Source organism: Narcine bancroftii, chromosome 1 (genome assembly GCF_036971445.1).
Source record: "Narcine bancroftii isolate sNarBan1 chromosome 1, sNarBan1.hap1, whole genome shotgun sequence".
NCBI classification, from domain to species: Eukaryota; Metazoa; Chordata; class Chondrichthyes; order Torpediniformes; family Narcinidae; genus Narcine; species Narcine bancroftii.
The window spans coordinates 102,190,079-102,205,623 of NC_091469.1; the positions used below are offsets into that span (position 1 = coordinate 102,190,079).

Sequence of the window (15,545 nt, forward strand, 5' to 3'; positions counted from 1 at the left end):
AATAAAAAACAGGTAAAACTGTAAGCGAATACTTGGCTGCATTACATAAACTAGCAAAACACTGTGATTTTGATCAATTCCTAACCCAAGCATTACAAGACCATTTAGAAATGGGTTTGGTTGACAGCAATACCAAATAAAAATTACAAAGCATGGATGAGGTAACACTGGATGTAGCATTTAAGACAGCCTCTGGCTCAGAAATGACCGATTAAAAAGCTTGGACATCGCCCAAAAGATCTACTAGTTGGGAAATTTTCTTGCCAAGAATGCTTCTACTGCAGGAAATAGAACCATAGTGCAATTGATTGCTATTTCAAGAAATCTAGACGCCATCTCTGTGATAAAGAAGGACACATCAGGACCAGATGTCCAAAGAAAAATGGATAAAAGGCAGAAACCAAAACACAGGCTGAAAACAGTGGAAGAAAAGGATGAAAGCCCCAGCACTGGCAAAGAAACAAACGACTTGGAGGAAGACATCAGAGCTCATGTATGTTCGTGGATTAAATGATAAAAACTCCGATCTATATCCAGTTAAAAACAAGGAACCTCTCTGAATGGAGCTGGACACGGGGGCAGCAATGTCACTATGTGTTTAAAACAACAACTGCTACCCCAGCTCCCCATTAAAAAACCAGTAGGATTTTAAAGACAGACACAGAGATAAGGTCATGATGTTTGGAACATATAATGTGATCATATAATACTGTTTTAAAAAAAACCCTAGGTAAAATCTAGGGAGTCCAGGCAAAACTACAAGTGAAATCAGAAGTGGAACTGAAGTTCTTTAAGCAATAAAAGGAAAGATTGAATCTGAACTTAATAGATTAGAAAATGAGCGAATACTGGAACAAATTCAATACAGCGATTGGGTAGCTCCCATCATGCTGCTGTGAAAGGCCAACGGAGAAATCTGAAATTGTGGTGATTACAAAGCCTCCATTAACTAGGCCCTGCAAATACCTGAGCATCCTATGCCCAAAGCAGAAAAACTATTCTAGGCCCTGTACAGGGGAAAGAAATTCACAAACTGCATTTATCACAGGCATACCAACAAATAGAGTTGGACAAAGACTCAAAGAAATATGGTGCAATCAGTACTCACTTAGGGTTATTCACTTGTACCCAAATCCCATATGGAATATCAGGAATCCCAGCAATATTTCAAGTGACCATGGACAAATTATTACATGGCATCAATGTAGGATGTTACCTTGATGACATCATAATTATAGTTTGGGATGACTATAAGCACTTATCCAAACTAAAAAAGTTTCTAACCTGACTGCAACAAGCAAACATCCATCTACAACAGGACAAGTTTATACTTATGGTACCTTCTGTCACACATCTGGGTTTTATAATTAACAGTGAAGGAGTCCAACTGGATCCCGCTGGTACCGAAGCTGTCTGCAGAGTACCATACCCAACAAACTGAGCTGAATTGCAGTCATTCTTGGGTTTAGTGAAGCACATTCCAAATATGTCCACAATCTGCAAGCTGCTGAATCAAAATTGTTGAGAAGAGATCAAAAATAATGCTGGAATGAAGAGACTAGTAATGCAGTGAACTGCTTGAAAGATCTATTAACGTCCAGCAATAATGTTCTCATCATAATGCCATTAATTTTAAGTTAATTATGGAGATGGATAGATCTGGACCTCAAGTTGAGATTCTAAATTGGAGAAAGGATCTAGAATGTGTGGATTTGGACAGGTAGTTTTCCAGCAAAGATGTGCGAGGTAAAGTGAAGGACCTTCACATGGTGAAATTTTGAGAGAACCGAGTTTATAAGTTCCTATAAGGATCAAAGGCAAGGTTAGAAGATATTGGGAACCTTGGTTTTTGAGGGATATTGGAGATCTAGTTCGGAAGAAGATTCAAGATTCAATTTATTGTCATTGTAATAAAACAGTGTCATATGACATGAAATTGCTCCTGCCTGCTGTAAGGCAAACAAATTTGCCATTGGCAGAAATTGCCAGAAGTGCCTCTTACAGTCAAAAAAAAGAGAAGGAAAAGAGTCACCACAGCCAACATAATCCAGTCCAAAACATTAGGAACCCGAGCTCCAGATCTGAACCTCCAACACTGTCAGGAACCCTTCAGCACCTCGGCAGCCCCCTCGCATCCCGGTTCCCATACCTGGTACCCCTTCAGCCATTCTCCAGCAGTCCACAGCCCAGCGCAAGTCTCCTGACAGCAATATCTAGCAGGCCACAGCCTCCGTGGGTTCCTTGAGTCATCAGCAGCCCGCTGCATGAGAGGTGTATAACAGGGACAGGCAACATGGAGCAAATGAGGTACTTGAGGCGTATAAAAATGCAAGAAAAACCTCAAGAAAGAAATCAGGACGCTTAAAACAGGTTGCTTTGGCAGGCAATATGAAGAAAAATCCTAAGGGTTTCTACAGGTATATTTAGAGCAAAAGGATAGAAGAGACAAAATTGATCCCCTTGAAAATCAGAGTGGTCGGCTTTGTATGGATCCAAAAGAGATGGGGGGAATCTTAAATTGTTTTTTTCCATCAGTATTCACTCAGGAAATGGACACAGATGGGAGCGTGGCAAGATGGTGCAGGGAGCAATATTCCCCAGTTGAATATTTAAAACCCAAAATTTAAAAACTGTTTAAGTATTAAATTTGCTTGTTGTAAGTTTTAGAAGTGTTTAACTACTATAATAAAACTCAACCATCAAGAAAAACACATTCTAAAAGAGTTGGAAGTGCAGAAGAATTGAGGCCTACCTCGCAAAAGGATCCCCAGAGATCGATTTCGGAACACCTGAGGACTCCAAAGACTAGTCAGGCTAAGTTAATGCTGTCTACAGCGCCCTCATCACAAGATGGTGCCACCGCTGCCCGATCATCTGATGAACTTGCGCTTGGGATACTGAGTGCGCTCTGGCCAGTGAGGAGCCCCTTGCATGGGGGGGCCCGACATCCGATCGAGGTCTCAAGCACATCGGAGCGACTGCCGACGTGCCGAGCCTGGCAGAGGAAATGTCAGGCCCTGGTCGCGGGGCTCAGTCTGAACTGAGCATGTGCGAGGAATCACATATGCGCGCTGCATTGGAGTGGGCCCCGACAAAAGGGTCGGGCCTCCCCAAGCAGCCCGAATGAGTCAGACCTGTGGGGGAAGGCATGCCAACCCGGGGTCAGGAGACCCAGGCAGTGGCAGTGGCAATGATGTCTACGTATACTACGGAAGAGGAGGAAGAATACCTTGATGAAGACTTCGATTTAATACTGAAGGCTGCTAGATTCATTAAAGGTAGGCCTCAAATGCTTCAGAAACTTTCTAAAATCTCTAGAAGTAAGTCTCCATCCAACGTTACAGACATTTAAAACAGTGCAGGTGGAAGAAGACACTACAATTTCTGTTTCAGAAGATTTTATGCGAAGAATGGATAATTTGGCTCTTCAAGTTTCTCAAGAAAATAAGTTCCAATTTGTAGAATTAATGGGGTGAAGTGGCATCGATTAAGCAAGATGTGGTTAAATGTTTAAGAGAAGTGGATGTGGTTCAGGCAGAATTTAAGGATATCAAACGAGCGTTTCGTGACTGTACTGATACTGTTGATCGATATATGGAGCGGATAGACTATTTGGAACATTGTTTAGTAGATTCCAAGGTGCAGAAGTGTGAGTTTATGCAGATTGATTCATTTGAAAATCAGTGTAGACTTGATAATGTTAAAATGGTAGGTTTGCTGAAGGATATTGAAGGTTTGGATCTGGTGAAGTTTTTTCGGAGATCCAGATTTAAGTCAAGATGTGATGTGCCATCGGAAAGAATTTAATTTGGCGAAAGCAGTGTTGTGGAGAAAGGGTTATCGGTTTGCTTTTTACACCCTGCTGTGTTGAAGGTTTTTTCTGGAGATTCACAAGTTGAATTCTTTGATGATGAAACTGATGCTTTGTCATTTGCCAATTCTTTACCTAATGAATCTCAGAGTTCCGAATTACAGAAATCCAAGCCTAATAGATCTCCGAAGCGTAATGGTGTTGCGAATGGGAATAGTAAGAAAAATGGTTGAAATCAGCAATCGAATCGGAAAATTGAGGATGATCCGTCTGCTCCTGTTGTTGTTAATGTTCAGGGAGCAGTTGATGGAGTTGTGGGGGTGGTGGATTGAATTAGATAGATACTTAAACGAAATTTTGAGATGTATGAAATTCAGCTGGGGGGCAGGTGGATGGTACTGTTATCTGCCACTTGTGGTTTTTACCACACCCGGTTTATAGTGGTGTTTTTTTTTCTCTTAGAGGGAAGAGGTTTTTTTTTAAGAGGGATTTAAAGGGGGAGGGGGGGTCTGGTTTTTTTTTTAAATTTTTTAATTGGAGCCTAAGTTTGTTAGTGGGCTGGTTGTTAAACGTTTTTTTAAGATAAAATTAGTAAATTGAATTTTGCGACTTTAATGTTAAAGGGGTGAATCTTCCAATAAAGAGGAAGCAAGTTTTGGATTATATTAAGAAGATGAAAGTGGATATTGCTTTCTTGCAAGAGACGCATTTGACCGAAAAAGAACATTTGAAATTGAAGAGGGATTGGGTTGGACACGTATTGACATAATCTTTTCATTCAAAAGCGAGAGGAATGGCGATTTTGATGCATAAGAGAGTATATTTTATGTTAGACTCTGTTTTTGAAGGTGCTGGAAGAGTTTTGAAGGTGGATTGTAAATTGTTTTCTGAAACGTGGACTTTATTGAATTTATACATGAGGATGATGTACAATTTGTAACTGATGCATTTTTGAATTTGAGTCAGTCAAATGAGAATATAATGGTAGGTGGGGATTTTAACTGCTGCCTAGATCCATTATTGGATAAATCTCCAAAAATTGTCTAGAAAACACAAATGGGTAAAAGATTGGGAGAAGTAATGGGAGACTTGAATTTGGTGGACATTTGGCGACGTATTCATCCGACTGAGAAAGATTATTCATATTATTCTTGGCAGTTGAAAATGGAACAAACTTTCAGTATAATTAATACAGTACGTGAAAATTCGGGTATCACTTATAAACCACAGGAGATAAATGAGGAGTTTTGTACTTTCTAGAATAGATTTCTTTTTAGTGTTGGCTCATCTACAGGGAAGAGTAGATCTGGCAGAATATAAAAGTAGAATATTGCCAGACCATTCATTATTGTTGATATCCTGTGAGATTGCTGTAAAGGCTAAGAATTACTGTTGGAGATTTAATGAAATGTTACTTAGACGACCTGAATTTGTTATGTTTTTAAAGGACCAGAAAAAACTTTTTTTGGAGATAAATGAGAGATCAGTGCAGAGTAAATTTACATTGTGGGAAGCTTTGAAAGCGTATTCGAGAGGTCAGATTATTAGTTATACGGCTAAAGTGAAAAAGCAATATAATAAGGAACTTCTTGAGTTGGAGAAAGAGATTGAAGAGTTAGAGAAAAAATTCAACAGAGTGCAACGGAAGATAATAAGATACAGTTAGCTAATTTAAAACTTTGATATAATACAAAACAAACTTACAATTATGAAAACTTGATTTTTAGATCAAAACAGCAGTATTATGAGTTAGGGAAAAGAGCACATAAAGTACTAGCGTGGCGGTTGAAAATGGAACAAACTTCCAGAATAATTAATGCAGTACGTGGAAATTCAGGTATCACTTATAAACCACAGGTGATAAATGAGGAGTTTCGTACTTTCTATCAGGAATTATATACATCTGAGGATAAGGTGGATGTTGAACAAATTGATACTTTGTTGTCTATTTTAAATTTGGCTGTGTTGGAAGAGCAAGATGTAAGATTGTTAGATAATTCATTCATAGAGTTTAAATTGACAGAGGCATTACAAGCAATGCCAATGGGTAAATCACCTGGCGAAGATGGATTTATGGTGGAATTTTATAAGGAATTTCATGATTGTTGTTTCCAGTATATATGGATGTTTTGAGGCAGGCCACAGATACTGAACTATTTCTTGAATCATTCTTGAGAGCATTGATAATGGTTATACCAAAGAAAAATAGAGTTCCATTGAAAGTTGGTTCTTATAGGCCTATATCTTTACTTAATGTAGATTATAAGATTGTAGCAAAAGTTTTGGCTAATAGATTAGCTAATTTTTTTTACTGAAATTAGTACATGGAGACCAAACAGGGTTTATTAAAAATAGATATTCAGTTGATAATATTACTAAATTAATTACAATAATCAATGCATCCAGACGGCAAGTTAATCAACCAATGATATTAGCACTGGATGCTGAGAAAGTTTTTGATCGTGTAGAGTGGAAATTTTTATTTAAGTTTGGGTCATTTTTCTATAGGTTGAATTAAGGCATTATATAAGAATCCTTCCACACAAGTGGTGACAAATGGTCAGATTTCTCAAGCATTTAATTTATGTAGATCAACTAGACAGGGTTGTCCATTGTCATCAGCCTGGTTTGCATTAGTAATAGAACCTTTAGCTCAAGCGATTAGACAGAATATGACAATTCAAGGTATTAGAATTGGATGAGTATAAAATTAACTTATTTGCAGATGAGGTATTGATATATTTATCTAAACCAAAGAGTTCATTACGACCTTTACAAGAATTATTGGAATATTATGGGTCAATGTCAGGATATAAAGTAAATTGGGAGAAAAGTGAGATATTACCAATATCTGAAGAAGATTATTCAGATTGTAGGCAAATTACTAATTTTAAATGGTCTGAGAAGATTAAGTATTTAGGGGAATTTATTGATAAGGAATTTAAGAATTTGTATAGTTTAAATTATTTACCTTTATTATAGGATTAAATCTGATTTGAATCGATAGCAAGATTTACCATTGACGTTAATTGGCCGAATAAACTGGTTAAAATTAATATCTATCCATGTATTCCGTATTTGTTTCAATCAATTCCATCAATTTGGTACTGGGGAAATTTTTTTATGGAAAGGTAAATTATCAAGAGTATCGATGCAAAAGTTGACGTGGTCATATGATTTTAGAGTTCTTCAATTACCACATTTTCAAAATTATTATCAGGTAGCACAATTGAAGTTTATTAGCAGTTTGTTTGATATTGACCAACCACCAATGTGGGCATATGTGGAGATGGATCAGATACATGAAAAGTCATTACATAATTTTATATATAAGTGGAATTTATTGCTTTTGCAAACATATAAAGTACCAGTCTTAATTAATTTATTTAAAATATGGAACAAGTGGAATCAGTCTATAGGTTCGAAAGAAATATGTTCAATTAAAACTCTGCTATATCAAAATCAATTGATTCCCTTCTCAATGCACAACCCTCAATCCCACAAGGAGTGGGACTTAAAAGGTTTGGTATTAATTGAAAATTGTTTTGAGGCAGGTTTATTTCTTTCATTTGATAGACTTAGGGAGAAGTTTGGAATATTTCAAAGCACGTTATTTGCTTATTATCAAATACAGGATTTTTAAATTAAAATGTTTGGTCAAGACTTGATATTACCAAGGCAATCAAAGTTTGAAATGTTGCTTATGGATAAGGGAAAGAAAGGGTTTGTTTCAGAGATGTATTTGTTATTATAATCAAAAATGAAGAAGTCTGGAGTGTTGAGACTAAGAGATAAATGGGAACAAGAATTAGCTATGGTTATTCCTGATGAAGTGTGGTCTGATTTATGTCTACATAATGTTACAAAATTAGTTAACGTACGTTATACTTTAATTATAACTTTTTACATCAGTTATATTTAACTCAGGAAAAGTTTAAGAGGTATGGTTTTAGGGATTCTGATTTGTGTTTTAGATGTGGAGATCAGGTAGGTACATTCTGTATGGGAATGGTCAAAATTTAAACCTTTTTGGGAAAAGATTATTAAATTTTTGTGAGAGTTATTTCAGTGTGCCTATTAGGATATATGAATCCATTAACAACAAGTTTAGATAAATTTCAGGTTGCATTCATTCATTTTAAAGTTTGGCAGTAGCTAGGAAATGTATAGCAGTAACTTGGAAAAATGATGTAGACCTGAGTATACAGAGGTGGCATAATGAAATTCAATCATGTTTGTATTTAGAGAAAATTACATATAATTTGAGGAATAATTATTCTTTTTTTGAAAATATGTGGACTTCATATTTCAAATGTATGAAGCAAAATGTTAAGTAATTATTATCTTTATTTACATTGTAATTCAACCCACACTACATATTCGTATTTTGTAATAACCTTCTTTCTGTATGTTAAGCTCCGAGGGGAGGGAGTGATAGTAAGGGGTAGAGGGGGAGGGTTAAAGGGAATAAGGGTTTTTTTCATGTATGTTTTGTTATATTATTTCTTTTCTATTCTTTTGTAAAATTTAAAATAAATTTTTCAAAAAGGAAATGGACACAGAATTGTGAGAAGAAAACAAGCCGTGAAGTCATAGAACCTATACAGATTAGGGAGGAGGAATTGCTTGCTGTAATAAAGCAAATAAGGGTGGATAAATCCCCAGGGCCTGACAAGGTATTCCCTTGCACATTGAGGAAGACTAGTGCAGAAATTGCTGGGGCTCCAGCAAAAATATTTAATGTCCTTGGCCATGGGTGTGGTGCCAGAGGATTGGAGGGTAGCTTACATTGTTCCATTATTTAAAAAAGGCTCCAAAAGTATCCTAGAAATTATAGGCCGGTGAGCCTCACATCAGTGGTAGATAAATTATTGGAAGATGTTCTAAAAGTTAGGATATACAATTATTTGGACAGCCAAGGACTGATTAGGGATAGTCAACATGGCTTTGTGTGTGAGAGGTCATGTTTAACTAATCTAAGAGTTTTCGAGGTTACTTGGAAAGTTGACAAAGGAAAGACTGTGGATGTTTTCTAAGGCCTTTGAAAAGGTCCCATATGGGAGGTTATTCAGGTAAGTTCAGATGCAGGTACTCATGGTGAAGTAGTGAACTGGATTCCACAATGGCTGGATGGGAGAAGCCAGAGAGCAGTGGAAGATTGCTTCTCAGATTGGAGGCCTGAGACAAGTGGTGCACCTCAGGGGTCAGTGCTAGGACCATTGTCGTTTGTCATCTATATCAAAGATCTGGATGATAATGCGGTAAATTGGATCAGAAAGTTTGCAAATGACACTAAGATTGGAAGTGTTGTGGACAGCAAAGAAGGTGTTAAAAGCTTGCAGGAGGATTTGGACCAGCTGGAAAAATTAGCTGAAAAATGGCAGATGGAATGTAATGCAGACAAGTGTGAGGTGTTGCATTTTGCAAGGACAAACCAAGAAAAGACATAAATAGTAAATGGTAGAGTACTGAGGAGTATGATAGAACAGAGGGATCTGGGAATACAGATACATAATTCCCTGAAAGTGGTGTCATAAATTGATAGGGTTGTAAAGAGAGTTTTTGGCATATTGGCTTTCGTAAATCAAAGTATTGAGTACAGGAGTTGGGAAATTATGTTGAAATTGTATAGACATTGGTGAGACTAAATCTTAAGTATTGTGTGCAGATTTGGTCACCCAACTACAGCAAAGATATAAATAAGATGGAAAGAGTGCAGAGAAGATTTACTAGGATGTTGTCCGGACTTCAGGAACAGAGTTACAAGGAAAGGTTAAACAGATTAGGGCTTTATTCCCTGGAGCGTAGAAGAATGAGGGGAAATTTGATAAGGATATTTAAAATTATGAGGGGGGGGGGGGGGAAATAGACAGTTGAAATGTAGTTAGGCTTTTTTCCCCACTGAGGTACAAACCAGCGGACGTGGGTTAAGGGTGAAAGTGAGGGGGAACTTTTTCACAGAGTGGTGGGAGTCTGGAATGAGTTGACAGTGAATGCAGGCTCAGTTTTAACATTTAAGAAGAATTTGGATAGACACATGGATGGGAGAGGCATGGAGGGCTATAGGCTGGGTGCAGGTCAGTGGGACTAGGAAATAAATGGTTCGGTACAGACTAGAGGGGCCAAAGTGGCTTGTTTCTATGCTGCAATTTTTCTATGGTTCTCCAATTAAAAGCTCACCAGAACTGGAGAAACAGCAGATTGTAATCCTAACAGCAAGTATACTGAGATTTTTGTTTTGATGGAAAAATCTTTAGTGGAGATTTATTAAGTACATAAATTTGTGAATCCTGGATAAGAAAGACCCATTTCCTTTCACAAAAAGATCAGTAGTGAGTGGGCAAATGTTTAAGATTAATCAGTAGCTGCAGAAATTCAGGAGAAAGTGGGGAATTGAACTCATCAGCTGAAAGGCAGAAGGCATCAAATTAAGTACATAAACACTTTGGCACAGTCTAGTAAAACCTTTGAAGTGGTGTGGGAGAGTAGGGATTAGCTGACCTCCCATATGTTTGGCTTGGCAGAATAATGCAGTAAAACCCCAGGTATCCAGTTCCTGTGGGGATTGGTAGATGCTTAATAAGTGAATTTTCCAGTTGCTTGAGATTATCTGTTGTGTGATTGGCACGCTAACGGCAAGGCATGCCAATTTTGACCTATTTATTTTATGCAATTTTCTTGCTGGTTGCTTGAGGCTGCCAGTTGATTGAATTTCAGATAACATGGGCTTTATTGTACAAGGAATGCAGGATTCATTAAATTAAAGATCAACCACAATTCTATGAAGTATTGCCCTATGGTTTCTAACTATGATATTTAAAGATAAAATGAGTTCACACACAACCTATTGCCAGTGTATTTTTTTTTATTTTAAATCAATCACATCTCTGAAAAATCATAAATGAATATTACATCTACAACCAAAATACAAAATTTCTATCAAAATAACCAATGTATTTCACTATAAAGAAAGAAATTTTCCAAGAAGATTGCTGTTCAAATTGTTTTTTTTTAAATAATGTGCTTTCTTAGCATTTGCATTAAAGGTAAGTGTTAGTAAAAGAGCAGAAAATTTGGCCTTATGACTTGATGGTGGCAAGTTTCATTGCTTCCTTTCAGTTCAATCTCTAAGTGCAAAATTCTATAGTGCATATGGAATTTCATGGAATAATAACATCTTTTATCTGGCATCCAGACAAGGCCAATTACAAAATGTTTCTACTTTACTTCACACAGAACATATCTCTTCTATTAACCTTTTGTCACACATTATTATCAAAGATCACAGAAGATTATTTCAAATGCTATAGTTCTGAATAAAATGCTTGCAACATTATCAAGGCTATAAAATTCTCCTACAAAAATGCCGTTACTTGGTCTCAAGGTATTTGGAGTGTGTCATTGGAGTGTTGCCTTTAAGTCATTCTCTCTTCAAAGGTTCTTAGGAGTCACATGGTATTGCTCCCTTGTGCATACAAATGCTCAGAGCTGATTATCAAAAACATATTTAGCTCTAACCCTTCTACAGCTGAAGTATCATTATTCATCTTCAAACTCCTCTGTTAATAAATAATGAAATAATGAAAAAAGAAACACATCAAATTGTATAGGTAGAAATCTGCAGGACAATGCTTTGGTCAAGCCAGTCTACCCAAAAGATTAACTGGTCATCTCTGCTGATGTTTTCTAGTCTTCCAGTTGGTTCCTTATCTTCACTGCACCACATACAGTAACATCTGGAAGGAAGGGAGTGAGCAGGCAGAAAGTAGCCAGCCAACAATCGCCTTACCTTGTCTGGCTCATGAACATGGACACAATTACAGACAGTTAGTTGGCTTGTAATCAAATTTAAGCCTCTCAAGCATAAAAATAACAAATACAATGAGTAATTTAAACAGATATATCAAGTTTAAAGTGCTGGTCAGTCTGAAATAATTTCAAGCATCTCTTGGTGGCTTTGATACAATTATGACACTGGCCAACTCTTTCAACACCAACTTTGGAACAAGGCCTACCCAAACACATCACCACCTATCTGCTGCAGAAACCACCCTGAGGGAGATGACGACCCCCCCCCCCCCCCCATAATAAATAACAACCAAGTGTTTTGGACTGTGGACATCTCCCGGAATTGAGGATATAACTTACTCAAACACCTCAGCCCAGTCAGCATTTAAACCCAAGGAGTACAGAGTGCATTCTGTCCTTATGTTTTATATCTGCAGGTTTACATTTCAGCATGAATAAAGGGTCAATAGGAGATCATTCAGGAGCATAAAAGAGTATTCAGTGTTCTGTTTTCAACTACTTACCTAATATTTTAAACCTAATTATAATTAGAAAATTACAAGTTCATAGTCTATTAACTTTCTAACAACATTCTACTTCTGCTCGGAACAGACGGCAAGTTTCCCAAATCACTAGAATTCTCCAACCATCTCACTCATAGTTCATTACCCTGAATCCCAATGAATTGAAGATTCACTGAACCATCGACAAATTGACACAGAACCAATGCAGCCCTACAAACCCAATTTCTTATCCATTCAGTATTAACATCAAATCCCCCAAAAATTTCTGCACACAATTCAGTTGGCATATGGTTCCAAATAATGAAATTAAACTCAGTCCTTAGTTTTCCTTTATAGTTTCTGGTTTAGTAAATCCAATAGGTACTGCAGCATCAGAATCAGTAATAAGCATTAACTGCTTCCCAACTTTGCCACAGTCAGCAATAGAAGAGCTGTCTCCAAGACGATGATTAAACTGGCATACCTCGTATACTTTTCCTATCACTGAGGCACAGTTCATTTGACCAATCCAATCCAAAAGAGTAAAATAGAATTTCTAGTCTCGTTTAGTTTCGGGGATCTTCTTTATAGGATCTGGGAAAACAATATTATTCTGAGACTAATAAAGAAGTCTTTACAAATCAACAAGTTCTATTCCCCTAATCAGGTGGTAACAGCAAAAAGGTTAGAAATTATCTGCTTCGAATCCAACACTCCTGCACTCATTGGCATTCCCATCCGGGTCCATCCACAGAGAGCTTCATGCACTAGATATAGAATGTGTAACAGGGCTAGAAGGAGAGAGGAGCTTTGTCCTCCACTGTTCATTTGAAGCCACACAAAAGTTTGACACCTCAGTTTGAGGCATCAACATATTTTCATTCCAGTAGAACAGCAAATGCACACACAAACATTCAACTCTACACTTGCCTCTCCACATTTAGCACCTCCCACTGCTCTAACTATCCAGGGAATACATGGCACAAAACACATTCCAGGAAGAAATTCTGTCTTCAAACACAAGGAGTTTGGCATTCTCAAAACTCCTACGCCTCACCAGGAGGCACTCAGAAGTCAAAGTGCCAGTAAGGTTAACTACATAATTGAGGAACCAGGAAATCAGCACACATAGTGGAAAGTTAAACCCCTTGAAACCTGTGGCACAATGGAAAGTACAAACTATAAAAGTACAAATATATACACCTAATGACATTGAAAGTTCAAATGCAAGTCGGACAGTGAATCCTGAAAACACAAACTGGGGTCTGTGACTTTGTAGACCCAATACTCAAGACAAAGGCCTTCAAAGCCACAAAACACAGGATAAAAGTCAATTTTCCAGTGAGTAACTAAGTAATCAGCATCTTCCAGAATGAGCTTCAATGTCTGTGGTCCAGCAGAACCCAGGAATGGTTTTAAAACTGATCAGAGCCCTTACAGAGTAAGTGCAAACAAAGCAAACTCAGTGTGTAGTTAAGTGTCAGAGCCTAAAGGCCATCACACAAATGCCAGTGTTTTTCATGTAATCCACAGATGGGTCTTCTCAGAGAATGTATGAAAACCAACTGGATTTCTCCTGAAATTAACATTGGTCCTGAATATATCATATCCCACACAATGATGAAGAGGGTGTGCTTTTCAAAGGACATCTGGCCACAGATCAGATGGCACGTAGCCTGCATTTGCCATCCTAAAAATTCCAGAAGCACTCCAAAAGAGCATCACTACTGTCCTGAGATTCCACCTCCTGTACGTCAGAAGTATAGTGCTGGCTCACTGCTGTAATCTGAATGGCAGCTGCTGTCCACTGGTGTGAGCTGAGGGTGAAACAGAACAAAGGTGAGTGCTGGGCACCATCAAACAACAATCTACAGTATAGGGTCTGAGATGGGGCTTTGGACAAGCTATTAGCAATCCTTCTGATTTTCTTTCACTCATTCTGACTTGACTTCTTTCTCCAAGTCCCCAATCAACCAGCAAGTGATCTTGCATTCCTGACACTGAACTACATTTGCCAAGTGCTCAATGGTTTAGTCAATAACCCTTCATACTTCATCGCCGTTTTTGACCCCACTGATGGTACTTCCTAATTTAGTCCAACCAGCAAATGCCTTAAAAACACAAATGCTCAAAGGAAGGATAGAGAATTTAAGGGGAGGGAGGGAAGGTAAGAGATATTGGGAGATTAAGGGAGAAATGTGAGGTCAGGAATAGAGAGAGTAAGGAGAGAGAGTGAGGAAGAGTATGATGGAGAGTGAAGGAGGGATGTAGGAGAGGGAAGAGAGTGAGGGTGGGTGTATGTGCGATAGTGAGAGATACTGATAAAATGAAAGGATGAAGAAGCAATGGGGTTGGGAGGGATTTGCAGACCAGTCAGAATGTCTACAGTTAGTCAACTTAATTCAAGCAAAAAGTTACATATGCAAAAGAGAGTAAGTAAACAAACTTCAATACAGAAAAAAATATTCAGCAATAAATAATGTGCAAAGTAAAAGTCCTTAAATGAGTCTCTGATTGAGTTTGTTGTTGAGGAGTCTGATGGTGGAGGGGCAGCAGCTGTTCCTGAACCTGGTGGTACAAATAAGCAAGTGAGGGAGTGATGAGTTGGGAGGAAATAGAGAGAGTTGGGGAAAGTGCATGGGAAGGAAAATTGTTGAACTTGAAAAGGGAAAGGGATGGTGAGACAGAGGGAGAGGGAGGGATGGAGGGAACATGAGTGGGATTGGTGATGGCAGAGAAGAGAGTAAGGTGAAAAGGAGAAGGTCAGATTTCAGATTTATTGTCAGAGTACATACATAACTTCGCATATAACCCTGAGATTCTTTTTCCAACGGGGCAGGCAGAATTACCACTGATAGGTCATGCTAGAAAACTGTACGCAGGGTAAACAAATAAAGAACTGCAATCAGATAATGAATGTGTAATACTGAGAATTAAAAAAATCAATAAAGTGCACAAGTAAGAGTCCTTAAAAAAAAACACAAATGCTGGTAGAACTAAGCCGATCACGCAGCATCCAAAGGAAGTAAAGATATATTACTGATGTTTCCAGGCCGAACATTGGTGTATATATATTTTTTAACTCCAATGGACACTGAGACCTGCTGAGTTGCTCCAGCATTTCTGTGTTTTTCACAAAAATCATAGCATCTATAGACTTTTGTGCATCTTTCCTGTGCCTTCAAATTATTTATACCTGTGTTGGGTGAACAAAACTGCTGGTGTTGCTTGAACACTGATAAATCTCAAGGACATCATTACCTACATCACAATGTTTTGAAGGTGATAGCTTTAGAGATAGTGAATGCTCTGGTTATTACCATCTGCGATTCTGGAATTCTTCCTAAGAACTGGAGGATAGCAAATGAACCACCATTATTTCAGAAGAGAAGAGAGGAAAAATGGGGAACCATTGATCTGTTAACCAGTTATCGAGGGAGTGG

At 37.9% G+C, this 15,545-nt stretch overlaps 1 protein-coding gene across 1 annotated transcript in view; it reads right to left on the reverse strand.

Annotated features, from left to right (window-relative positions):
• Positions 1-10,666: 10,666 nt before the first annotated feature.
• The window catches only part of tprn (taperin), a 106,268-nt gene continuing 101,389 nt past the window's right edge, over positions 10,667-15,545 (reverse strand). The window contains exon 4 of the mRNA XM_069934559.1: positions 10,667-13,919. Coding sequence (XP_069790660.1) covers positions 13,857-13,919 — 63 coding nt within the window. The 3' untranslated portion in view covers positions 10,667-13,856. The remainder of the gene's footprint in view (positions 13,920-15,545) is intronic.